This window comes from Diadema antillarum, unplaced genomic scaffold (genome assembly GCF_040938485.1).
Source record: "Diadema antillarum isolate AM-2024a unplaced genomic scaffold, OU_Dant_1.0 seq00000766_RagTag, whole genome shotgun sequence".
NCBI lineage: Eukaryota > Metazoa > Echinodermata > Echinoidea > Diadematoida > Diadematidae > Diadema > Diadema antillarum.
Window position 1 is genome coordinate 113370 of NW_027271656.1, and position 27637 is coordinate 141006.

Consider the following 27637-nt stretch of genomic DNA (forward strand, 5'->3'; position numbering starts at 1 on the left):
CCACTGGTAGTTTCGTTCCGTGTGGACACAATAATCAACTAACTTGTGAGTTAGCGTGAAACTCGCTTCTCGTTCACATCTGGGTCAACCTTCAGCTGCGTTATTTTGTATGGGCATAAGGTCATCTAGCAAAGACTCTGGGATTCGCTCGTAAGTTGTAACTTAAAGTTTAGGTGCACGTGTGAAGCCGCGTCATGAATTCTCGAGTGAAGCTAATCATCAAAAGTTAAGTTTTTGACCTAAACTCCCAGTTTGGCAACTGCGTGTGAACCTACCTATTGCCATGTTGAGAAGCTGGGCTTGAGGGGGTTAAGAGCCAGAGGAATCATGAGGAATGTATTCGAGTGATCTTAAAAATGGATGTGACTCCAAAGAACGGTTAGTTATGGTCAGTGCGTCCAGCTTTCTAATAAACTCTTGTTTGGAAAACCTAGAGAGTATCCTGTCCGGCACAGTGGCCATTTCATTGTATCACGGCCATTTTGTTTATTGTCTAGCTCTTTCCTGATGTAAGCCAGGCACTATTAGGGTCCATTTTTTATCAAGTTAAGAAGATATTCATGCCTGATGGCCTTGACAAAGTGTGTTTGCCTCCTGAGTAGGTAAAGATGAATTGAGAGTGAAAAAAAAAAAATCAGACAGTTGTTGAGCAGAAACAACTGGAATCGGTATTTTGTTTTCTCAAGTCAGAAAATCTTCCACTTTGCAACGTAAAGAATTGCCAGTTTTCCCCATAGGAAACCCTTTTGTGAAACTGTATTACAATAATATTATGTGCTTGTTTGTGTCAGTGTTTGTCTATTATTTATATTCATCACCAAGCTTGTTTTTCTTCGTTTTAAGAGTAATGTCATAGAGTAGAGAAATTTGGTCCGTTTGGGTTGATGTCACTGATGTTTGCTACCTTCGGTAACTCAGATGAACTCATAATTGTGTACATGCCAATATGAGATTGGTTTCAAATTCTCTTTTTTATCTCTATGGGTAGTTTATTGTCATAATATCTTGAAACAGACTTGAGGGCTAGAAAATGCCAGCCTCATTATTACCTCTGTAGGCCTGTATGGATGTGTTCAGTCTCCAAATAAAGCAAACAGTGCCAGAGCAATCCAGAGTAATCCATGGTTCAGAGAGCATTGATTTCAATCTCATTTTCTGAATCATGCCACAGGAGTACATCAGACACTTAAGTCTGAACACACCCTATGACACTCTTTTTTGTGATATTTGCTATACATGGTTAGAAATAGATATCGTAGAATGATTGAAATGAAATAATGCATGCAACATTGATCCAACAGGGACTTCATTGAGCTGGTGGTGAGTCCAGACCGGGGCATCTTCATGAACAACCTACACTTCTTTGCCAGCACTTGTATCATTCCTGATGAGTCCTACCTGGCATCCATGCTGAAAATCTCTCCACTCAGGTAAAGATTTAGAGATTTCTTCTTCTTTTTTTTCACTTGTGCTCCTGCTCACTCTTATGCTTTTCTCTGTCATTCATTTATTGTCATCTGCCTCTTTGCATTACTAACTCTTCATTGTGTTCCCCCACACTTTTTGAGGGGAGCAATGTTTTGAAATTGTTTATTTCTATGTCATCTTCCTACTCTGTTGTATGTGTCAGCTCAATAATTTTCTGAAATTGTGAGGATTGCTTTACTTGCAGTATTTGCTTGAAACAGGAGCTGGTGTGGTTCAGTAGATAAGACCATGGACTGTCAGTCACAAGGTCCCTGGTTCAAGTCCCCTGGCTGCAGCAGTCGTGCCCCTGGGCAAGGCACTTTATTCTCAATGCATAGCCCTACAGAGGGGACTTTGAAGCTGTCAGTCCAACACAAATCAAATCAAATCAAATCAAATCAAATCAAAGCAATTCAGTTCAGATCAATTCAATTCAATTCATTTCAGTTCAGTTTAGTTCAATTCAGTTCATTTCAATTCAATTCAATTCATTTCAATGCAGTGCAATGCAACCCATTCCATTCTAATCTATTCATTTCCATTTAATTCAATTCAATTCATTTCAAATCCATTCAAATCCATCTTGATCTCTGTTTTGTTTTTTTGACATTGATGAAAGTCCCAATATGTTTGCCATACAGTTAAGTAGCTGTCGTCATCTTGTAAAGATGTGCTCTGTGTTGGTACACGGCTTCCTAACCTCCCTCCTTGTGGCACACGTAAGAGGGGCATAGAAGCAATCTTGTAAAGAAATCTGTCATGTTTTACTGAGCAAGCAGGGCCCTCTTTTCAGGTCACGCCCTGTTCCTTGGATGAAAGAGACAAGTGGTAGGTATAGTGATGTTAGTCCCTGGCATTTTGTGAAAAGGCTGCTCCAGGGGACATACATCTACAAATGTCTCAGTGATGCCCAGGTTTGACTTGATACGATTAATAGGCACAATGTGGTCGACGCAGTCACATGGATTTTCACTACTTAGACCTGTCATGCATGTTTGTGGGAGATATGCATGCTAGTTTCCAAAGTCAAAAGAGGTAATTGTCTTATGAAGACAGACAGAAATTCTACTGCCTCGGTGGGAGGCTCTGAAAAGGTCTAAAAGATGCAAAGTAGTCGTTTGTGAAGCAACTGTTATAATTTCCATAAAGACAGTCGACGAAAATGGAAGAATACGGTGAGGTTGGGTTGAAACAGTGCTACCGTTTTTTCGAGTATGCTGTAATTTACATCTATCTTTCTCCATCTTGAAATGCATTTACTATCTGCTGTCTGAGATTCTAAAAGCATGTTTAGTAAAGGAAATTCAAAACCCGTATCCTGCTTGGAATATCCTCTTCTGTTTTTGTACTTCTTTTTTTTTCGCATTTACATTGCCAGGACCACCTTTCAGCAGGACTTCGGGGGGATAAAATGTTGGGGATTTGCTAAATGACAAATGTCTTTCTAATGCTTTGGGTGGATATAGAGAGATGTGTGAATGGGGACGGAGTTTGTGTTGCCACAAAGCAAGCAAGAGCTACATGCTATATGCTTGATATGCATTCTGTAATTTGAATACCTTCACTTTGAACATATGCAGTTTTTGATAAATGCCAGTGGCACATTTTGTTACATTCTAACACATAATGATCAGTAAGTGTTTGCACTGTAATTGATAAAAAAAAAACTTAAAACAAACTATCAATAATTCAAAAGCAGTATTAACCTTGATCAGTCAAAAGGAAACTTTACATTCCTGTTTCACAAAAAAAAAAATGTAAAAGAGATTAACATCGCAAGATCCAATAACATATCAGTTATGAATTATGCAGTCACTTCAATGCAATGGAAGGTTAGCTAACCATAAAGTCATAAGACAACTTCGTCGGTTGAGAATGAGAAGGGCGTTAAGTTGCCACAAAACCCATAGTGTTCAAGACCACTTAACACCCTTCTCATTCTTAACAGACGACTGTCTTGTTGCTGAAGAAAAAATAAATGTAACTAACTGAGATATCAGTATTAAAAAAGGGCTTACGATTGAGGTCCACTTATAATGTGGAAGCTTTACTGAAGCTGTTGTTTCTGTTCTCTTGATCCTCCATAGAAATACCTATATCCATGGTAACCTGCATCATTTGAAGCAGTTTGCCCGCAAAGATGACCGAGGATTCTGCCGGCACACTGAAGATATCGACTTCTGCGGACAGGTTGGTTTGGAATGAGACAAATAGACTCTTGCTTTTTTCTTTCTGTTGGGAGGATGCATTTTTTTAAAGCTAAGAGGTAGAAAAAAAAGTATGTCTTCTGTTCGTATTTCACACATTTTGTATTTTCCCTTTGTCATCTCACATCCAGCTACCACATCCCAATATCATTTTCATCTCTTATCATGAGGAACAAAACCTTGTCATTGCGTGGACTCCCTGACTTGTGTGTGTCTGTGTGTCTGTGTGTCTGTTATAGACTCCTGATGTTCTATGAAAGTGGACATTTTTGTGCGAGTAATTTTTCACACTTGGCCAGCTAAGACGAGTTTTGCTTCTTTTTTTTTCTGTGGAATCAAGACGTGAATTACTGGAACATATAGCCGACAAAAATATTCTTGTGCTTTTATTTTCGCACTGGTTTCTTGTTGCATGAAATGCACAAAAATTTAAACACCGCGACGAAAGTTTTCCACAGTACAGTATTCTTATTTACTTTGATATAGATGTTTTCAGGTTTGGTGTTAAGTCATATCATAAAAGTCATAATCACAAAGCAATTAGTGTTGCTCGTTTTTTTTTCCCCATTAAAATGATTGTCCTTCCTTATCATTGCACAGGGCATTAATGCTCATTTAGTTACACTGCCAAAAAAAACCCCTGCAGACTGGTTTTTAGTACTCAACCAGAACGTAATATGTTTCGTGTGAAGTCGATAAGAATAGCCAATCAGCTGAAGAGTGTTGCATCGCGAGTGAACATAATGAGAGACATACTTCAGATATAATCCCAATGATTATTTGAGTGTTTTTGTTACGTCTCCTTCAGTGCTGTAAGCTGATTGCATTGGATTTGAAATTTTGATGAGGATCAGTGCTCTTGAGTCATAGAAAGAGAAAGAATTATCCACGTTGCCCTCTGATCATGAATAAATAAGATACTGTTATAACAGAACAAACATGGAAAAAAAAAACAGAACTGAAGCAGATTCTCCAGTGATTAAAGATGATTGTATAGCTTTGTTGAGCTCCTGTTGTTGAGTTTCTTGCATGTTTTTGGCTGTCCCGATGAGTGAATCCTCAAGGCAAGCAAAGTCTTCTGTAATGAACCTTGTGCATCTCCCCGCATCACGCATGCATGCCATTAAGACTGGGCAACAGGTGACGGTGGCTAATGTGATGTGTTGAGGATGAGACACTGGACGGGAGGAGACTGGCGACTGCCCATACATGATTAGTCTCCATCACAGACTGCTTGACCACCATCCCAAACTGACAAAATAAGTCGTGCATCCCTGCAAACAAGCAAAACAATGTAATATCTACAGCATTTTTTGGGTAGTTTGCTGCACAAGTGTTATCATTTTGTACTTTTCAACATTCCTGGAAGAAAGAGACCAATCGTTATGAAATTGTTTTGTTGTATCAGACAGGTTTTTTTTTTTAATCATGCTGATTGCACAGTACAAGAATTTTGATAAGCAATTTGGTCCTGCAGTTTTTCAGCTTAGAGCCAGAAAGATGAATATAAATTTTGTCAAGAGTGCATGCACCTATTAAACTCATTTGTTCCATTCCAACCTGACTGTAGTGACCGTTCAAATGTCTTCTGTGACGTCATGGACGATAAGGTGGAAGCCTGAATTCTTCCTGACATTGATGTAAGGGCAAAATATGGCACAGCTGATAAACGTGAAATGCCATGGCTACACTGCGTATCTCTCTCCTTTGATGTATTTTAGACTTCATTTTCCTGTGATGTATTTAAGACTTCATGAACGTGAAGTCATCTCTGCTAGCTGTGTCTCGCTTTCAAAGGCCACAGTGCCGCGCAGGCCTTGGCTGGGGGAATGAATAATGGTTTTGGGGAAACTTCCTCGAGGAAGGGATGTCTGAGTATCCATGGCAACCAATTACTTTAACTGGGCAGCAGATGTCATACAGCCACTGACCTGTGCAGTATCAACTTTTATTTATTTCAAACAGATCCTCTCAACAGTCAGTAATGTGCAATTGCGTCTCTAGGAATTCTCCCTCTTCCCACACAGGGAGAGGGACAAAGAGAGTGGAAAGGAAAGAAGTGGAAAAGGGAAGAAAATAAGTGAGTTGGAAGGATTAAGCCTTTATTTAAAAGCTTTAAGCAGCATGAAGCCATGATTCTTGTTTGCTTTGACCTGTTTCGTACACACTTCTTGAATCATCATTGACTTTTCATGTGTGTTAGGACTCATCTGATTTCAGTGTGTTATTGGTTAATACTCCAATCCTTTGTTGTTATTGTGTTTTGAGTCCAACTATTTATTTGGTAAAAACAAGTCACAGCATTAATAGGATATACCTGGTACTCATGTCGACAATATCTCTAATAGTAGTCTGTGATATGTTGTGTTGAATTGATACTAGGTCGGGAGTGACTCATTGGTTTTAATGGGTCCGATGTAATTTCACTCCGTCCTATTGGATTGCAGCCTGGGGAATACATGATTTTCGTGCCTGGGCTCAATTTCTGTAGCTTTGTAAATCCCAAGGCAATGGTACCAGTCTGCACTGTACCTTGCTACAATTTGTAAATGATACGTGAGCCTTTTGTGCAGACCCATGATTTGGCCTCATGAGGTTTGTGCCCCTGAGACAGACATAACTAACTTTGAAATTATCAGGGTTGGTGAGTTTGTAGTATATATCATACAACAAGAATTTTGGTTTTATTCACATTTCCCTCTTTACATGTATTTTGATGATGATATTTCGGGATTTTGATATTAATTACAATAGTTGTGATGGTGGTGGTGATGATGATGATGATAATTAAGATGATGATTAAGATGATGATTAAGATGATGATGATGATGATGATGATGATGATGATGATGATGACTACAGTGATATCATGATCATGGATGTATATGAAAAGTGCATGCAATTCATGTGCAATAAATATACGAGTTATCTATGATATAAATGCCTTTTTTGAAATGATAAAGTTAGCAGAAGAAGTGATAATTTTTTTATTATAAAGTGCTACCTTTATTTTTTTTTAGGTGATGGTGTCACATCATCTTGTCTTTTATCTTCTCCAGCATCAGATGTTATCATGGAATAACTTAACTGCTGAACTTTTTTATATGTGGAAAGTTTTCAAATACGTGACCTTAGTTCAGGATGTTACAGTGTGTTAGTTTGAATACACATGATTAGGATCTTCCGGTCAATACATGTACACGGCAAGCATCAATGCGGTAAACTGATAGCAGTGTGCATTGTGCCAGGTAGAACAGTGTGTGAACAACGTGAGAATGTATCTGCGGTGAAATCTGACATTGTCGTCAAGGGACAGCAGAGGAGAGAAAGATAAGAGTGGTCACGGTTAGGTTGTCTGCTCGCCTATGGCCCCATGGACACGAGTCGTCGCGGGTGCCAGGGCTTTGCGAGGCAGCCACAGGTGTCATTCATTAATTGGGAGATGTCATGATTTTTTTTTTTTTAATCCAGCATTGTTGAGGGGATCTCTCAAGGAAACAGGGTTCACTGACTGCAGCACAGAGTAGTGGTGCATGATACAATGTAACTCCCCTTACTGCATGCAGACAGAAATTTGTGGTCAGAATAATGGATAGGACAGCGGATCTCAGACGATGCATTATATTATGTGAAACATGGCTGGAAGATTCCGACATCTGGTTTCAAAGAGGGTGTAAAGTCAGGAAAAGTTCATTGAAGGATTAATATCTTTTACTTTTAAAGACAGATCATGCAATGTACATGTAGGTATGGATTATGAACAATTTTGGTCATTTGTAAAACTTTATCAACTTTTCAAATCCCATAGCCATTTTATCTACATGTACATTGTATATATGACATCCAATTTTGATGAAAGTGCTGCCATTCTCATTGTCTGATTTTTTGCTCTCTTAATTAAAAGTCAGTTTTAAATCATGGTAGTGTTATTTGACTGTTGGGATGTTCTTGGTTTGGTTCAGGTTCAGGTTCAATACCCTATGATATTCTTGGTAAAAGGTTTGATGGGATGTGCTTTATTTGGAGGTATTTTTCCCCCCACTAAATGGCCGATTGCATTGTTCCTTTTTATAGATGGATTGATATGTGTGTCAGATTGAAGTGCACCCACAGAGTGGTGATAGATGAAGAAGAAATCACTCCCATTGTGGTAACCACCTACAGTAGCTGCTTTTACCCATTGCATCTCGTTAATTGGATGCAGATCTCATCAGTGTAATTGATGCATTCTGAGAAAAGAATCGAGCCCTCTCTCTCACCTGGGGTCTGTTGTTGTGATTCACGCCTGAGCGCAGTGTTATCTGCCATAATTTGTATCCAGAAAGTGTGACAGGGAGAGAATAGTAAAAAACCCCAGTATACCACATAAAGTAAGAAAAACTCATTACCACAATGCCAATGGCTATCAGGGTGTTCAGACGCAAAAAATTTATACTAGAACAGTATTGCTGTACCAAAACAGTATCGCTATACGATGAATTTATACATCTGAGTGCTGACTAACGAAACGACGTATGACAAAATGACAGAGCATCGTTTCGAACTAGAGCTCCATAGTGTCCATCATGCGTCTGAACATATATGGTGAACATAGAATGGTATAACAGGGCTGGGCTTAAGTGGGAGCGCGTACGAACGGTGACCCCATAGCTGTCACTCATGACCATAACAGCATGTTCAGTGGGAAATTAAACTGCACCTCTATACGACGTTTTCCAGAATGGTCAAGATTTGAGTCTGAATGGTCTGTCGGCTATACAATGACTTTTTATACGTCGATCCTTTATCAAGATTTGGTATAAACTAGCTTGCGTCTGAACAGGGGGTACAACAGTATTCTAGTATGAAACTGTGAATGACCTGAAGGCCAATGCAACAGGTTCCCTGTCAGCGTGGTGGAACCATAACCACTCTTTTCGCCATGTAGTAAATTGAACAGAGCTATAATTGATGAATGTTTCATAGGAAAGTCCTTCCAGTCTAATAGCAACTAAATAGGAAAATTGTTTAATGCGTGGGGGTGATCAAAGGTAAAGTACATGCATACATAGTAGATACACATCAGATGTATTGTATACTGTCCCTCAGGTTTGATACACGGTAGATTTCTTTTTAACCCCTTTTCTTGATGGGGGTTTCTAGGAAATTAATTGTGTATCAAGCAACAATTCTAATCACAATTCAATGTTGCTTGTATTAAAGATAATGGATTTTTATCTGATTCTAAATATCATTCTGTCCCAGTTGAAAGGCCAGTGATTACATCATACAGCTGTATGTACACACATTTTTCTTTTCTGAGCGACAAATTGTTTATCTAATAAATATTTGTAGAAGATAAAATGCCCGTACTCTGGTATCCCAAAGAGCAGATTACACACTCCTGTACAAGGACATCATCACCCTGACCAGAGGATATCCTTCAGCTAAGTGATTATAGCAAGTCTTTCATTGTTTGCAAGAAAGTACAAAAAACATCCAGCAACCCCCAAACAATCACTGTGCTTAAAATCTAGGCATAAAATCTAGGCATAAATATACATAATACATGTATAAGAAGTGAGTACTTGGCCTAAACTACTGTAAAAGTGGATATTTTGGCGAAAGTAATTTATTGTGCTCAGCCGAGTAAGATGAGTTTTGCATGGTTTTAATTCCGCGGAATCGAGACATCAATTACTGGAGCATAGGGCCTATAGTTATATAGGAAGCAAATATATTTGCATGCTTTTATTTTATCACCACATGCTGGTTGCACAAAACGAGCGAAAATTTCGACGAGAAAATTTCCGCTTTTACAGTACTCCTTTTTTCACAGTTGTATGCCTTACTCAGTGTGCTGATAGAAATGTTGCTGTATTGCTAAATTCTTTGATGGATGATAAATTGTCCTTAGCTTCTTCAAAAGCCTTTGTCCAGACATATCAAACGGTAGTCGATCATCTCGCCGTAAAAGTGCTGATGATGTCATCGCCCTCAAAAACATCTCATCGAGAGAAATTTACAGCCAAGGTATCTCCTCCAATCCATTTCCTCCCCTTACCCAGAAAACACGCCCATAATTTCAGTGCTGTAGGTCAGAGATGACGTTCCAAGGTCACACTTTAAAAATTGATGATCTCAGCCACTAAAGCTGATTTGAGGGACTTGATAACAAATAGCACACCTGCACAGTGTGAATGTGTAGGTAGAAGGATGAATAAATGAAAGAGGCTTGAAGCAGTCTACAGTGGACATGCTCTCTGCACCGTACAACAGAGGATACCAAGTTCAGTGCATACCTGGGGGCATATCGTTGCTGGGGCGACAAGACCTTGTATCTACAAAATGTCAAATGTTCAGGAGAGCTAAAAAAAACATGGCAGCCAAAGCAAGATATCAAATGGAATAGCCTCTCCTCTGACATGCTTTGGTGCCTTTAGTTTTGGGATGAGACAGCTAGGATTTGAAGAGGACATCACTTAACTGATTATCTGACCATTACTCCAAAAAAGTCATTTTCGCCAACAGTTAACATGCAAGGTCTTGTCACCCCAACGACATGCTTTCGTCTTTTGACAAGATACATGTATATCACCAATGACAGGGATGGACATTAGCAGTGGCCCAGGGCCCACTAAAAATTCATATTGGCCACCAGTTTTGTCCCCCCCCCCCCCCCCCCCCTAGATCTGGCAGCTAAAATGCAAAATGAATTATTGTATTTCCTATTATTTCTGTCCACGGGATTTCTTTTTCGGGCTGCCAAAATTTCAAATTCAAAGATTTTAGTGGCACAAATGGGTCACTGGAGAAAAAAAAAGTTAGTACTGAGCCCTGCCCGTGATAATCCTCTACAGAGTCTGGTGTGGATGCGAGTATCTGTAGAGCTGCTAACTCTCCCTGAATCTGCAGGAGACTCCTTGAAAAGAACTGAAATATCTCTTAAATGTCCTGGCAATAGAATACAACAGTATCCCATATAGGTGGGTGTTATTTTGGCCTGTTGAGCTGCAATGTTTCCACACAAGTGTCTTCCTTATGGGCTTGTTGGAATTTCTGTGAATTTGATGGGTGACTGTCTGGCAGCCCCTGTAGCTGGTAGTCCTTGGGTGATAGTAATGGCAAGGCACACAGGAAGAGATGTGCTAAGGTCAAAGAGGCTGACCTGGGGTAATCAGACAGGAACAACAAGTCTAATTGAAGTCATAAATCATAATCATAATCATAATCATAATCATGCAAAACAGGCATTGGTTCAGAAAAGATTTGAGCTCAGTATGATAGGTCTCTTTCAGATTTTCTGTGAGGTATTGTTGATGGGAGAGTATCCTCTAATTTCTGCCCCCAATATGTATGGGGTAGACAAATGAATATTTACTACACATTTGTTGTTGTTGTCTTTTTCTTTTGTATCATATCAGATTAGGCCAATTTGTGACTGTTCTTTATTCTGATTTGTTTGGTTGCATCTGGAAGGTATCCCACAGTCCTAGCCTGTGAAATGACTCTGCCATTATCTGGCAAGAACTTGAGGCAATTGCCCCGCCCAAGGGGGATGCCAACATTGTGAGGCTTTCGGAATTTATGGTGTAATTCTTGCAATGCTCAACATTTCTCTGAGTTGCAGGGTTTGTGTGTGAGAGCTCAGTGGCACATTGTGTAGACACGGTGTGTGTGTGTGTGTGTGTGTGTGTGTGTGTGTGTGTGTGACCTTTAAGATGTTCTCGACCAGGATGTCAGCTGCTATAAGGAGGAAATCAATACAGTACATCCTTCTCATGATCGGGTCAGTGACTGAGGATGAGGGAGGGGTGGAATTCACTAGTATTCGGGTTTCCCAGGAAGGAAGGAGGGTTTCTGGTTAAACATGACATTCAGGCATCTTTGTATTTAACATTTGAAATTGATATACAAGCAATGGAAGGCATATGCTTGAAGTTATCCTGTATTGGGGTTATACGTACCAACTAAAAAGTTCTTTAAAGTGTGTCAGGAAAGTTGAAAGGACAAATCCACCTTCATGTACAGTGTATGTGTAGATTGAGTGAATGCAGCAATATTAGTAAAGCACATTGCTGAAAGTGTGGGGAAAATCTGACAATCCGTTCAAAAGTTCTGAATGTTTTAAAGTATCAGTGCAGTCACTACTGGATGAGAAGACTACTCCAGTGTATGATGTCACATGCGTAGAATGAATAGGGATAAAGAGAAAGCCACAAAATTTCATTTTTCGGAAAAAGTTGACATTCCCTCGTCTCATTACCGACGTCTGTTAAAAAAGGGTAATATTACTTTCCCGCCTTCTGAAAGAGACAAGCCAGGTGCTCTTATATTATGCAAGTAAAAGTGAAAATATGTTGTTGGTTTATTTTATATATTTTCTTTATAATGTTTTATGCATGTGACCTCACAAGCTGTAGTAGTCTTCTCATCCAGCGATGGCGGCATCAAAACTACAAAAATTCACAACTTTTGAATGGATCATCTGATTTTCCTCAAACTTTCACTGATGTGTTCTGCTAATATTGCTGCATTCTCTCAGTCCTTATATATATTAATGTTAACCTGTCCTTTAAAGTGTGCCATGAAAGCTGAAGGAAGATACTCTCCTACCTGTCTGATGGAGGATTAAAGCGGAGTAGAGTATCGTAGCCTGAAACTTGAGTATGAGACCACTTAGAAAAATATTAGTGACATACAGTAAATATATGATGGTAGACATATTCTCTATACATTTGATAGTCACAACACATTCTCAGCACTGTATCCTGTACCACAGTTTTTATTTGGGATCTGATGTGAGATACAAGCCTGTCCCATCGGCAAAATTAAGATGGTGCAAGATGAGAAAATCTGTCATAGTTTATGAGCGGAGTATAGCCCGAGACTTTGGACACAGGTAATGAAAGAAGACATCTGGGAGTGGGCATTTCCAGTAAAATGTCTCCATCCCAGTCATTGCAACATCTGTCGACCAGTCCTCAAGACATGATGGTTAGAGTTTAGTATAGGGGGGCTTCATTCCAGATGACCATTCTGCAGCATTTAAACAAGATATCAAAGTCTTGCTTTTTCTTTTTCTGTGTCACATGCTAACAACAAATCTAATGGCAGGGGTATACAGATCCTACTATGATTCCAACGAGAGGATTACAGAATATTTTGCAATTGCAGGTTCAGTTCAATATCAGCAGACCTGTGGAAGAGTTTCACAGGTTGGTTTTTTGGTTGTTGTTTGTTTTTTTTTAAGCCAAATGTTCTCTCAGTCTGCAATGAGCAGCTTTGTCATTGCCTTTACAAAAAAGCTTGTGGTAGCAGCAGGGCTATTATCATGGAAGAGGCTATCATTATCTGGATTGGATTTCTGTGGTCTGTGGAAATGATATTATAGTCTAATGGTAGTGGAGTGTATTAAGGACTATTTGGTTACAGCAAACAGTTGATGGAAAACATGATATTCCTATGAAGGCAGAGATATAATGCTTGTGTGGGTGACTGGGAATGCATTTTCTCTTCTGTAATTGGTATTCTCAACAAGATATATGTGTAAAGTTGTCCATTTCTAATGCAACGCATCGGGCATAGCTACAAACTTGTGAATTTTTAGGAATAACGATTCATTGAACAATACGAGGATCCTACCTTGGAGAGTAGCTTCTCTTAAGCCATTTTCATTCATTTCAAACAGTTTGAGAGTATCTTCCCAAATAAGTGGTTTTATAAGAAAATTATTTTGTAATATTTCATTTAAGTTTAAAGTGGAGGGAATGGAAAGACAAGTATACATATACTTCCAATATTTGTAGTCATATGGCAGGTTTGGTTTTGATTTAAATCATGTGACAGCTTTAGTGCAATTCATGTTGTGGTACGATGTAGTGAGCTTATGCACCCAGCAGGCTCCACTTTGCTCCTGTATGAGTCACAGAAGACATTTTCTAAATTTTTAAGACATCTCAGGTATTACTGATGAATTTCACCCCATATGAAATTGAAATTAATGCCCCATTTGATTTTAGACCATGCTTCCCTATTCAAAAAGAACTTTGGTTTATGTATTTTTAAAAAAAGAGAACCAAACTTCTTTCTTTCTTCTTCTTCTTCTGTAGAAGTGCATCCTTTATAGTTGAAGATCAGCACACAGCCCTATTGACATCAAAAAACAAGCTAATTTTTGTCAAATTTCTTTCAGATTTCATGGCCGAGTGATTATCAGTTCCTCTAATTTTCCATAATTCTGTAAGAAATATTTTGAATGAGTAATCTATATGACCTCTTTTATGTTCAAATTTGATATTTGAAGCTCACATCATTCAGACCAATATACAGTATAGGCCCTATGTTCAAAATTCCATGTGATTTGCTAGGGTACAAGTGAAAGTGGTAAGATACAACATGGATGCACATAGAAGGGTTACAAACCACACTCTCAGGAAGTAGTTTCTGTTCAATGTACTAATAAAACCCAAGGCAAAGTTTAGGAAAACCCCCACTCCGCTCCATTTCAGGATGATCTGCAAGCTGATATCCCCTTTCAGCATAGGAAATGAACAAGTTTTCCGGCTAGACTTCCCTGCAGCGTGACTCCAGTACGTGAAAATGCATTGCTGTTTAAACAACGTGGGTTCATGCTGTTCTGTGTGAATGCACACAACAATTCCTGGAAAGCTGTCGTGTACCAGACAGTAATATGAACCCCCCCCCCCCCAGTGTTTACAACCATTCATTTGATACAATAAACCCAAATTACAGTTACCTTGGGGTTCAACAAGAATGCCGCCATAGGCGGTCAATTACTGCATCACACGAAGTTAGAGCTTTGTATGTCTCAAAGAAGAGGGAAGGCTTTGCAGTTTTAGATAATTTCTCACATGACATAGTTCCCTACTTGCATAAAAGGGACGCTGACTATTTAGACCACTGTAATCTTTAACAGGTAGTGATGTGCATTGTGCGATAGACTAGAACATTGTAAGGCCCGTAAATTACATTATTGGGGTCATTCACACTGTAAATTCCTTTGTTAAGGGATCATTCACACCGAGAGTGAAAAATCGCAACATCCGGGGAAAAATTACGACATGACAGTAAAGGTTGCTAGGCAACTGTGCCAAAAGTCACCCAAAACACCGCTATAGAGAGAAGGAGGGGGAAAAATAAACTTGCATGACTAACATTGTAGGCCTATAATGTGTGCTTTGTGAACTTTGATCCTGACTTTGACTCTGACTTTATTTCATTTTTACTCTGTACTTGCAGTGATCCCTCAGCCGAGAAAAACTTTTGAAGATGACTTCCACACATTGTTTTGCTTTCTCTATCACTCTCAGTGGCCTCGTGTGAAATGTGCATTTAGCTGGGCAAGCTGTGGATGAATTTCAGCAGACTGCAGACCCAATCACACGTGCACAGTATGGTTGCAAAAATCATCTTTAAAAAAAAAAAAAAAAAATCTTGTGCCATACAGCGTGATTTTTCATTGCAGGGCGAATGGGAAGGGTGAACATCACAATATTTTAATGTCATGGAGTTTCTCCAGCGAGAAAGAGCCTTTGGGAACTATTGAAGGGTCACAAGGTCGGTTTGTAGTGGTAGCGGAGGAGGGCATACTATCCCCATCGTGCTAACCGGGAATAGAATCAATGAAAATAAAGAAGAAAGGCCCACTGAGGAAATAGCTCATGTTTGATTCAGGGAATATATTTAGATGCAGCATTCTTCAAAATTGTATGTGCAGCCGCCACTCCCCTCTCCCTTTCCTTTCTGAGAAGACAAAAATGAGAAGAATGCAATAAGAACATGGCCCACTCGTGTGCTATTATGATGCTATATTTGTTTCCTAGAAATCATTACACCACAACATGTAGATAAATGATCGTCTGTATAGCTCATGACGAACGCTTAAAGTGCTTTATTTTAGAATCATGAGGTTGATGTATGCTGGAGGTCTACCCAGAGAGATCAAACAATGAATTGATTGAAAGATTTATCAAGGTGAACAGAAGGATTAGCTCTAACAAATGCTGGTGATGTGTGTTCACACGCTACAAATTCTACTTATTCCCTGGCTGCTTGTAGAATTCAAAACCATTGCACTGTGGTACTCTGCACAGACCAACAGTGAATCAGTAAGTTTCTCCACCATACTTTAAATGTATAAAATTTTGTAATCAAAATTGTTGAAATTGTTGAAACTAGCTATAATGAGTTTCATATTTGTATATCATTATGTTTGATTATGTTGAAAAAATTGTAAATGTTGCCATACGGAGAATGAATAAATCAAATCAAATCAAATCAAAACCTGTGTGAATGAATATTCAAGTCATACCATCAAGTGCACACGGAGCATGTGTACACTCTGCTTGACCGATGACAGAGGCAACATACCCTATTTTCATATTTTGATATATCCTACTTTAGTTTTATAGGCCCTACAAGGTATTTTGTTGACTCTTTGCCTCTGAAATTGATATGAGTCCTGTTCAAAGAGCTACGTTGGGGTGTCATAATCTCATTGGGGTGTGTTTTAAAGATGCTTTCACATGCGTCAGAGCCAGGTGAATGTTTTCACTTAAAGCCAGATTGACGCTTACAAAGAGTCGCGTGTTAGTGATTCAACATATCATTCATCACGACAGAGCACTTTGTCTGCCTGCCCGCTGTGAAGATGTCTATGCCGCCAATTATCGCAGAACGCACAAATTGATCAATTTATAATTTATCATTTCATTTATAGCTGGTGCATTCACATCACAGATTGCGAATGTGCCTCACTGTGTATTGCCAGGGACCTGTGTCAAATTACTTTTTGCCCGATTCAGGGCTCCATGTACACAATTGGCAACTATAGACTTCGGTGGTAAATATGTGCACATTGGACTGGTTTGTACTCCACAAATAGCTTAAATTTGGAGGCATGTCTGGAAAATAATGCAGAAAGTAACACTCTCACAAATATACAAATGTTGACAGAATAGTCACCCTTTAATAACTATGAATTCTCCCTCTCTCTTATTCGCTCTATTTGTATTCTCCCTCTCCCCCCTCCCCCCCCCCCCCTTCTCCACTCAGCAAACCTCCAAAGTTTTGTGCAAATTATCAAATGTCACCCATGATTATATAGGCACTTATGTTTTGTAGGTAAACTGCAGTCCTTATATTTATCTTCTATCCTGAGAGTGGAACGCTCTTTCCCTCCGGAAGGAGCTGTTGAAGTGGTTTGAGGGAACCTAGTTTCCCTCTGGGGGACTCCATGGCATGACTCACCCCACCCTCGGGCTTCCTGTCCGTCCGTGGTCTTCACCCGAGCATGACATACCAGGAGAGACATGCACAGGGAAGCAGAAAAGAGAGATCAACAGATGGGCAAACAAGAGAAGGGGGGGGGGGGGGAGGAGGAGAGGGGTAGGGATGGACTAGGGGACAGTATGGGTGAAGAAGTAAATGTTGTCCTTTGAAAATCTCAAACTTTATAAGTTAGGAGAGTATGGTTTTCATCTTGCAGCACTGAAGAAACTTTTCAAACATTTCCTTGAGACTTGGTTAATAATGGATGTTTCAAGAAGTACAATGTGAGGCTGATGACACATATTTTGACATGAGTAGCTACACATTCACTTCATTTTCATCCCACGTTTGTATTGCAATATTCAGCATGAACCCACAGACTGATGTATGATCATATAATGCAGACAGGATCATTGCAAGCACAAAAAAGTTTCTGGCCAAAGTAAAGTACAAATCAGAATAAAACAGGATAGGTTAATGGACCCCAAGCGCCGAAGCACGATTCATGAGCTGCACAAGCTTTCAGAAAAAAACCAAGATGAAGAAATGAAATTCTAGAAGGTTCTTCACTCCTCATTGTCATGACCCACAAGCTAATGAGTCTGGATTCGGACTTGACGTAATTTGCGATACCCAGAAGATGATACAAGTACCAAGATTTGGTGTCTGTAACGGAGATGATGACAATACCAAGTATCATCTCGAGACAAAAAGGTGGGAGGCTAACTCGTAAGAGATCTGAGGAAAGCCCACAGTGGCATACAATTCAATCCTGTTTTGCATGGAATTCAGATTGTCCTCTGCATTTTGAAAGCATGTCAGTAAAAGTCAGCCACCCACTCTACTTAAATTTCTGCAACTGAGGGAACTTGGGATGAAGGCATAAAGGACAGTCTTTGGCTGTCTTCCAACCAAAAAAGGTTGCAGCTTTGGCTTGATGTATTGTGCGTATTAAGACAACCTCTTCTGAAGGATAAAGGAGACGCAAGACTGGTTTGCATCTAGATGTGAACAGTTTTCATGCCCACACTTTATATTACATAGTGGGAGTTCTCCGGATATTCAGTGCCTTCACATAAATGAGATTTTTCAAATTGAATTTACCCTCAATTTCGTACTATCTTTATTTCCCAAGAGAAACTTCATTTTAAACAAGTTTGACACATTGGTACATGGCAAGAAGTGTTTTCATCCATGCAACTGTTGATGTGGAATCAGACATTGTTGTTGTTTGGTTGTTGTCTTTGTTTTTGATTGTGGTAATCAAATTCTTTGACTGTAATCTTATTAAATATACAGGAGAACTGTAAAATATCTCCCAATGTGCAAATACATGATTGACTATGGAATAGGCATTCAAAGTAAGGAGGGCTCATTCCCGTACGAAGTGTGAAATTCACACGAGACTAGACAGCACTTTCCACTGAACATTAATCACATCAGTGTATGTTTCTCACAACTCACTTTAAATGCTGTCTCAGTAGAGAACAAAATGAATGTATTACCTTTTCTCTCCGATGCATTTTAACACCACAAGCACGAGGAATAACATCGGTAACATTTCTGTAAAATTCTGAAGGCATGCTCTGCTGCAGTTGCCAACATTCCTTGCAAGTTTTTTTTTTTCTGTGCTTAGGATACAGACAAGACATTAATTCAATAAACCTTGGTCTATTAAGATAATTGCCACTTATTTCTCAGATTAGAAACAAATATTTGTCAGCGCTTGGTTACAGACATATCATGGCAAAATGAAGAGTCGCAGTAACAGGGAAGTCATAATTTTTGTTCTACCTGTACTCTAACGCAGTCTGAGAAATGTTATCATTTATAATGAAAGTGATCCTTGTTGCGTTTGCAATTTATTCCAGATTGGAATTGCTTATTAACCCTCAAATGACTTTCATAAAGAAGAATTGCAGCAAAAGTGAAAGGTAATTATGAATGATAGCAGTGAAATTGCAAAACAGACCATTGAAAAAACAGTGCATTCATGTAAGATGGTTCTGACCAGTTTAATGCTAATTAGCTGGTTTTCTTAGTTGTCTAATCAGCATCTCCACAAAACCACCCCCCCCCCCCCCCCCTTACCGTCATGTTGCTGGCGTTGTGCTCAGTTTGCACATGTGATATCATTAATTGTGCGTTTTTCTTTCCAAATCAAACAAATTCAAATTTGAATGGGGAGAAAAATAGAATCTTACTTGACTTTGCTCAAAACTTATTGATGACATGGACCTATGTACAGCAAGACAGAAAAAGATTGCTCTGTGTTATCACAAAGATAATGTAAGGTAATGTTGGCAACCATATTTTGTCGTCTTTTGATTCTGATTCTATCGGGATGTAGGAAGATTTGGCACTTTTAGTTCCCCAATTTAACTCAAACAACTTTTGCCCTGAGATCATTTCTCCCTTATTGTAATACCTGTCTTTGCCTTTGAAGCATTAATAGCTTTATAAGTTGAAGAGTTGGGCATATGATGTGTCCCTGTGCATAGACAATAGAGTGAACAATATCTGATGCTGTCAATTTTTCTCTGTTGTTTTGTATGTTGTTTTTTAAGGCTCTGAGTCATTTGCTATCTGATGGGAGTATGCACACTTTTATTTTTTATCTTCATCTTGCTCAAGTGTGTGTGTGTGTGTGTGTGTGTGTGTGTGTGTGTGTGTATGTATGTGTGTTTGTGTGTTTGTTTTTGTGCATTGGGGCACACTTTCTCCCATATTTCCTCATTATTCACCACTCATATCATGTAAGCTGGCTCGGGTGAGTCTCAGCCTCATTCTTCTTCAAAGTTTTCATGTCTTCCCTCATCAGCGGCCTCTGCATCTCATTTCCACATCTCCAGTTTCGTTTGCCATATAGTCCTGCACACACACCTCAGGTGCAGAAGGAATAAATCTTCTGCATTTTTCCAGTATCTGTGGAATTATCTATGTACTCTGAAGCTGTGCACACACACTCACACACTTTGTTGCTCTTCATAAAATCGAGCTGAATCTAGGGAGATCCCTGAAAGCTTGAATTATCAGACTATTTACACAGAAAAGTCAATTTTGTCTAGAGAGTGTTGTAAGTAGGATTACACTCTGTGCCTGTAAATCAGTAAATACTCTGAAGGATAACTCTCAACCATTTGAACACATACACATATATGTTGTTTTATGCATACATACACTGTACAGATAGATAGATAGATAGATAGATAGATAGATAGATAGATAGATAGATAAGGTAGATAGATAGACAGATAGATAGATAAATAGATAGATAGATAGACAGACAGACAGACAGATAAATAGATAGATAGATAGATAGACAGACAGATAGATAGATAGATAGATAGATGGACAGGTAGATAGATAGATAGATAGACAGATAGATAGATAAATAGATAGATAGATGGATAGATAGATAGATAGACAGATAGATAGATAGATAGATAGATAGATGAGTAGATAATGAGAAAGAGTGAGAGAGAAATGATCATTTACGAATATGATATGAGAAGAAAGATTTGTTTTGACAACAAAACATGTGGATGATGGTTCCAAATATATATATTTTTTTTGTTCAAATTATGGCATTGCACTCAGAGACATCCAGCCTGATGAGGTGTAGAGTGTGGTAACATGTTGAAGTAGTGACTGTAATGTATTCACATACATAGCGGGGAGCTTGAGGTTAAAGGGAAGGTAAACCCAAAGAGCAATGTGGGTTGAGTGAAAGCAGCAACATTAGTAGAACACATCAGTGAAAGTTTGAGAAAAATCGGACAATCGATGCAAAAGTTATGAATTTTTAAAGTTTTGGTGTTGGAACCGCTGGATGAGGAGACTACTAGAGGATATGACGTATGAGTGGACAACAATACAAAGAAAATATAAAGGATATTCAACAAAAATTCACTTTTCTAGAATTATGAAAGAGCAGAGGACCAACCGCTTTCAGAAAGCAGGGGGAATAATTGCTACCCTTAACATATGTCAATATCAAGTTGATGGAATTTGTAATTTTCATGAAAAATGGATTTTTGTAGTATTTTCTTTATATTTTCTTGATATTGTAGTCCACTCATACGTCATAACCTCTAGTAGCCTCCTCATCCAGCGGTTCCAATACCAAAACTTTAAAAAATCATAACTTTTGCATCGATTGTCCGATTTTCTTCAAACTTTCACTGATGTGTTCTACTAATGTTGCTGCTTTCACTCAATCCACATTGTTCTTGGGGTTTATCTTCCCTTTAAGGTAGTCAAATTTCTCCAGGGGTGTATCCACTGGTAAATCACCGCCTGGCCACACCACTTGGATGGTCCAAGTTTAGCTCCATGCTTGCTTTATTTGACTTCTGAATACAATGTAGATCCCCACATCATCTGTGTGGTCCTTTGAGCCAGCTCCTATTACAAGATGATGTACTTCATCAAGGAAAGTATGATGCTGTATGAAGAAATAATAGGAGGAAAGTGTTCCTGACAGAAAAGAAAATGGCTGTGTGACATTCCCCATGTTCACATTAGTCTCCGCATCATGGGAAAGTCCCATGCTGCAGGACTGTTCCCTCCCAAGCCACAGTGTGGATGCTCTCTTGGACTTGTGCCCCAGTCCCTGCGAAAATTTGGAGGGGAGAGTGACTTTGGGCCATAATTGAGAGTGCCCAGCTGTATTCATCAAATGTGCGCATGCGCACAGTCTGGTTTTTTAGTGGCAGGGCTCGCCTCAAGCCCCGATTGTCCCCGCCGCTATCTCGGGGACACTCGAGATAGCAGTGTGGACGGTTAGTCGTAAAACAGATGAGATCTCTGGTGGCTGTCCCCGCGATGCACAGGACCAGTGTTAACATGGTTGGCAAAAACTCATCACATGATTTCCAAGCGCTCATAGCAGTATTGATTGTTTCCCCCCCTCCCTCCAGGGACCCGGCATCTTCGAGCCCAAGGACACGGAGGTGATAGCCAACATCGCCAACCAGCTCTTCTTTGCCCGCAAGTTTGACAGCAACCCGGAGAACCCGGTGCGACTCTTTGCTCTCAACCAGGCCTCGGGTCAGTACTACGACTTCCTCAAGAAGAACTACATCACTGAGGAGATGCTCAGGTAAGGATCTAACTGCAATTCCCCCCACCTCTCAATTTTATCATCATACAAAATTTCAGTTTGTATGAAAAGTACACATTCCTTCAACTTGCTCTTGACATATGCTATTATAGAATGATATCAGTCACCAAGCCTTCTAAAGGAGCAATCATGCTCTGTCATTGTGATGGATAAATAAAAATATGTTCAGTTCTCTATGTGTCCTTTTTTTATCATTGTCCTGCTATGACATCACAAATTGTGTTCTTCTTCTCAACCTGTGATGATGGGTGTAGATTTCACCAAGATTTTAAGAATTAATAACTTTTCAACATATTTTCTAATTTTCCTCAAACTTTAGTGGTGGATGTTACTGATGGTCAGCATTCACTCAATTCATAATGGGGTTAATTCCTCTTTCAAACTGAAATGAAAAATGTTTCATAAAAACAAGAGTGCACTGCCACAGAGCAGTAATAGTGTAAGTCAGTGTCAATTTTCACTTGAACGAATTCAAATTTCCAAAACTTTCAAAGTTTGCAGGTGTTAAGTTTCAAGTGAACTGCAAAGCATCTGGCATAGTTAACAGTTACAGTTGTATATGGTGGTGCAAATTTCCCATTAGCCAAATATTCCACACAGATTATCATTAATCTACACTGATTTGTTCGTCAACTGGCACACACACTGGAATGCCTTCTTCACCATTTGGCACGGATGTCTGGAGACCAGTTGTCAATGAATAGAGATTACATAATCCCTCTAATCCCTATTGTGTCACCATGGCCTTCCTGTTAGATTAAGGCACATCTCTGCACCTGAGTGGGCTTGCTAACTTTACAATTAGGTCAAGGTTGGCTAGATTACTGATTGCTGATGAAAATGCTTAGAAAGTTCACTTAGTGCCTGGACAAATAACAGGTTAATGGCAGGAGGAAAAATATGGAGTCAGGAAAATTACTGTCTTTGAATTTTATTAGTTTGCCCATTTGATGTTTGTGTTTAAATTAGTGTCAGTTTCAATCAGTGCGAGGCATGTGGTTTACATTCAACTGTCCTGGACTTGCCTATAGAGGGCGTTAGAAGGGTTGATGAAATTGAAATCTGTACATCATTATGTTTACACCAAGCAGCAATGCAGTTTGTTGCCACTGATTACCAAAATCACCCAGTTTAAGGTGATTCACTCATCTTTTCTGCTTCCTCCTTTTCTGACACACTTCAGAACTGCAGTGTTGAATGCACATCATCTATTATGCATTTGGTTGAACATTTCAGTAATATTAGCCGCCACATGAAAGCAGTAGTGGTACCCACATGCAGTTGCCATAATGGGCAGAGCAATGTTTCCTGTGATTCTGTTTGGTACAAAATATCTCTCTACAAACGAAAGTATTGCTCCACTCTCTCATTGGGCAACTTAGCTTTTGATGGCTTTTCTGAGATTTTCAGAGCTGTTAGTTGGATAAGATTAGATGAGAGTTTCAGTCTTTTTCCTTTCGTCTTTTTGAGTGGGGTCATGAAGTCATCTTGCAATTTTGTATAATTTTCTTTTTTTCTTTTTTCCTTTCTTTTTTTTGGGGGGGGAGGGGGGATAACTTCTGAAGACAAGGGTGTTTTTTTCCACGAAATACATTGTCATTTGTACACTGTTATGTGTAAAGGTTGCTTCCAAATTATGATTACTTCCAAATCTTGAGATTTTATGTGACGCATAACCTACAAATGGACCCTGTGAGTTTATAATGTTTTAACAGAACATTGGATAGCAAAGGTCTTTCAAGATATTTGACCCTTTAGACATGTTAGACTATAAAACAAAGAGAATGGTTTGTCTTCTGGTATAAGAAACAATGGAAGTTAATATCATAATAGTGCCTTTTCAAAAGTTCATGTCCACAAATGTTCATGTTGGAGAAGTTGAGGGAATACCAAAGCTCTTTGGTGGACTTCTGGAGATAATAGCAGCACAGTTAGAGAAGACCACCCATTTGTGATTCTGTAAAATAGAATTCAAACTGAAAGAAATGAAAAATGTGAAACTAAGGCATCAGTCAACTGTCTTCAGGTGTAAAGAAATTATGGAAATATGGCTGCTTTGCCCAGAGGGAAACCAGAACCTCCTGTTGAAAGAATACAACAACAACAACAACAACAAAAAGCCATTGCACTCCCTAAGAGATTGTTGAGGACTTATAAGGTATATCATCTCTATCCTCTAAGTGCCAGCATGAAAGAAGAGCTCCCAAGCAAGAGTATCCTGTCAATCTCTTGTTTTATTTGTTTATTTATTTAATTAATTAGTTAATTAGTTTAGTCAGTCAGTTAGTTATAATGTAGTTAGTTAATTAGTTAGTCAGTTTGTTATAATGTAGTTAGTTAGTTACAGTGTAGTTGTCGGTTAGTTAGTCAGTTAGTCAGTCAGTTAGTTGGTTAGTTAGTTAGTTAGTCAGTTAGTTAGTCAGTCAGTTAGTTAGTTAGTTCTTTCTTTCATGGTGAAGAGATATTTACCATACAACACTACTGACCTGACCACGCTAAAGGGTATGATGGTAGGAGCACCATTTCACACGATCAGAGGGAGTGTATTTATCAATTATTAACCTGTTGAAGACTAGTATCAGCGTGCATTGTACCTGGGTAGGTGTCTATTGGTTATGCATGTTATAGCAAAATCAGGTCGTCCCCAGTGAGATAACACCAATTTTGTGCTGTGGATATGCAAACCATTTTTATTCTGGTGCATTCTCTTATTCATTCAAGAATTATTAGACCAGTGGAAATGGAATTTAAGTTTCCCTCGCTTTACTTTGCTTTGACTATGAATTTGCAGTAGCATTGATGGAAGGGTGTAAACATTTTTGATGTTGTTTTCTATACACTGTTCACATTGTAATTGAAAACAACCCATAGTCTTCTAATACTTCCATTCCATGGAACTTTTTACTGAAAGTTTTCAAAGTTACACATTAAGGGGAGTAAAAGTTCTCTGTTTGGTTGAGCACAAAAGGCGGGGCTGCCCCATCTCCCCCCCCCCCACACACTCCTTGAACATAGTACTCATATTCATAAGACATTACACCATGTGAAACTTCCCCTGCTATGAGGCTCAAATCCCAGAAGTGGAACATCTTGTGAAACATGGAGAATAAAATCCCTGAGAGAAAGAGAGAGCATAGAGCCATCATGGCATTTTGTGGATTGATGCCGTGTTAACTGGAAGATTGTCTAGACATGTTATTTATGACGCACGTGGAGTTCCTATCATCGACATTATGCATGTAGAGAACGGACAAAAATTCCAGTACGGTGATCCTTTTCAAAGCTTGTAAGGATGAAATCTGCAAACGACTGCAGCTTTTAAAAGCTGGAGAGCATCAGGAATGCAAAAAATAAGCTAGAGAGCATCAGGATTGCAAATTCTTGCTTTAAAACTGAGAATGAGGTTGATCCAAGGGCAACCCAACAGCGTCTGTAAAGGCGAATATTCCAATTCGCAAGTTGCATTTTTGTGACATTCTTTCGACGACACACTGCTTGTCGTCAACTTTCTGTGAATATCTATCGGAGTGGAATTTCTGCAAAAAGCTATGTAGACAAACCTCGTCACAAGCAGATACTTGAGATGGTGACAATTCTCTCGTTAGAATGGACAAAGTGAATGAAGAAAATAATGACAGCATTAACCAGTAAAATCCTCGTGTACCAGTGAAATCTTGTATCCATGTTAGTTTTGTATCCATGTTAGTTTTACTGGGGTTCCCCTGTTGCAGAATATACTTGCATCTACCAGATGACTATCTTATAAGAGGCTGCTTAAATGCAGAAAAGGATCTAAGTATAATTTTAATTAGTAAAGCACAAAACTAACCAGCAGAATTTACGGTTGCAAAAGTAAATTGCCAGTTTAATCGTCATGTTTTCTTTTTACAGTGAAGTGAAAAGGATCTTTGATATGGGTGAAGCTTACATTTTCTCCTCTGTTTACCAAAATTTGCATTTTTTCATAGTTTTGTAGATTTCTCAAATATTCTAATTACTATGAAACAACAAATTTTGTGTTTTTTGGTTGTATAGAAAGAGCTGAAGATGATATAAAGTCATTCAAACAATGCCAGTATGTTTTCTGAAATGCACTTCTTGCAAAGATCAACAAGTTATCAGACATTACATAATTTCTTTTTTTTTTTTGAAAAAGGGGGAGACACAGTGCTAATGATTTCCACAAATGTTACACTATTGTTAGACATGTTGAAAATTATCATACCCCCTAGAATTCTTTTCAAGTGTTTTTGTGATTTATAAATGCAGCATTCCCAAGATTTCCTTGTAGGTTTTTTTTTCAGATAAATGCAGTATGTCAGTAATATAATTATATATATCAATGTACTTGTATGAAAGCAGGAACCTTTGCTTGCTAATATGCAAGTGTATAGAAAAATTAAAAGTATGGGAATGTCATATTACTCCATCACCATGCAAATCATTTGATGTTTTGATTTTTTTGTGCATTCCACCCCCAACCTGCAGGCAACTGGTCAAGCTCGGACTGAAGACGGAATACGGGGACAACTGGGAGGATGAGGTACAGGTGCTGGAGGTACTCAAGCTGCGGGCCCTGCCCATGCTCTTACCCCTGGACCCCTGCTGTACCCCCATCTACCACACCAAGAACCAGCTCTTCAAGGACACCAGATACTGGATCGACTTCCTTGTGGTAGGTGATGCCTAGCACTCCCTCCCGGCATCATTGAGGGGTCTCTTTTGGGGGTGAAGGGTGGGGAGGGGATTATGTCTAGCACTCCCCCGGCATCATTGAGAAGTGTCTTTTGGGGGGGGGGGGGGGGAGGACGAGGGGTGGAAGAGGATGATGACTTTGGGATGTTTTAACCTGTTGAAGACGAGTCCCGAGAATACTTGGGCACGTGTCTATGGGAAATGCGTGTTATAGTAAAATCAGTCCATCCTCAACGGGTTAAGGTTACTGCTACGCTGCCCTGGTGCTGATGTAATAGTGGAGTAGGGAGGACTATCCGTTTCATTCACATTCACGTGTGAGTGGGATTTGAATTCTGCTTCAGATTTTGAGGCTTTTTGCATGATGATGTGCACGAGGAAAAGATGTTAGAAATCTGTGAGCTTGTCGCCAACATCATAGCCAAAGCGTATCCCTGAAATGTGATTGAGGTCATGCCAAAGTCAAGCTATGGTCTGGTTGTGGTATATGTTTAGTGAATGTTGTGATTGAAGATCATATTCATTTGGCTGTTGTTCACACTGCACTGCAATCAAGGCACTATGCAATGCTGCTACTAGTAGTACAAGGGACAGGGTCTCAACCTGTCTCAATAAGCCATGACAGGAGCACAGTCTATTCAGCAACTTAAAACCTTTCCCATTTGTAACTCTTGCCATTTTTTCTCAAAGAGGAAAGAGAAAGAAAGAAGATAATTTAGCCACGAGGGATTTATCCTGAAATTTCATTCCAACAAGTAGTTGGCCTTTAGTATCCCAAAAAGTTTAATGGATAATACAACAAAGCATTTGGTCATTCCCCGCTGCTTTTAAGCCAGGAGTGTAAACTGAAGTTAAGCTGCATGTGAAATGC

The 27637-nt window shown here is 39.2% G+C and overlaps 1 protein-coding gene across 1 annotated transcript in view; it reads left to right on the forward strand.

Annotated features, from left to right (window-relative positions):
• LOC139738724 (uncharacterized) overlaps positions 1–27637 on the forward strand; it is a 133746-nt gene that overhangs the window by 87975 nt on the left and 18134 nt on the right. Inside the window, exons 10-13 of the mRNA XM_071649361.1 lie at positions 1302–1430; positions 3555–3657; positions 21869–22050; positions 26560–26746. Coding sequence (XP_071505462.1) covers positions 1302–1430; positions 3555–3657; positions 21869–22050; positions 26560–26746 — 601 coding nt within the window. The remainder of the gene's footprint in view (positions 1–1301; positions 1431–3554; positions 3658–21868; positions 22051–26559; positions 26747–27637) is intronic.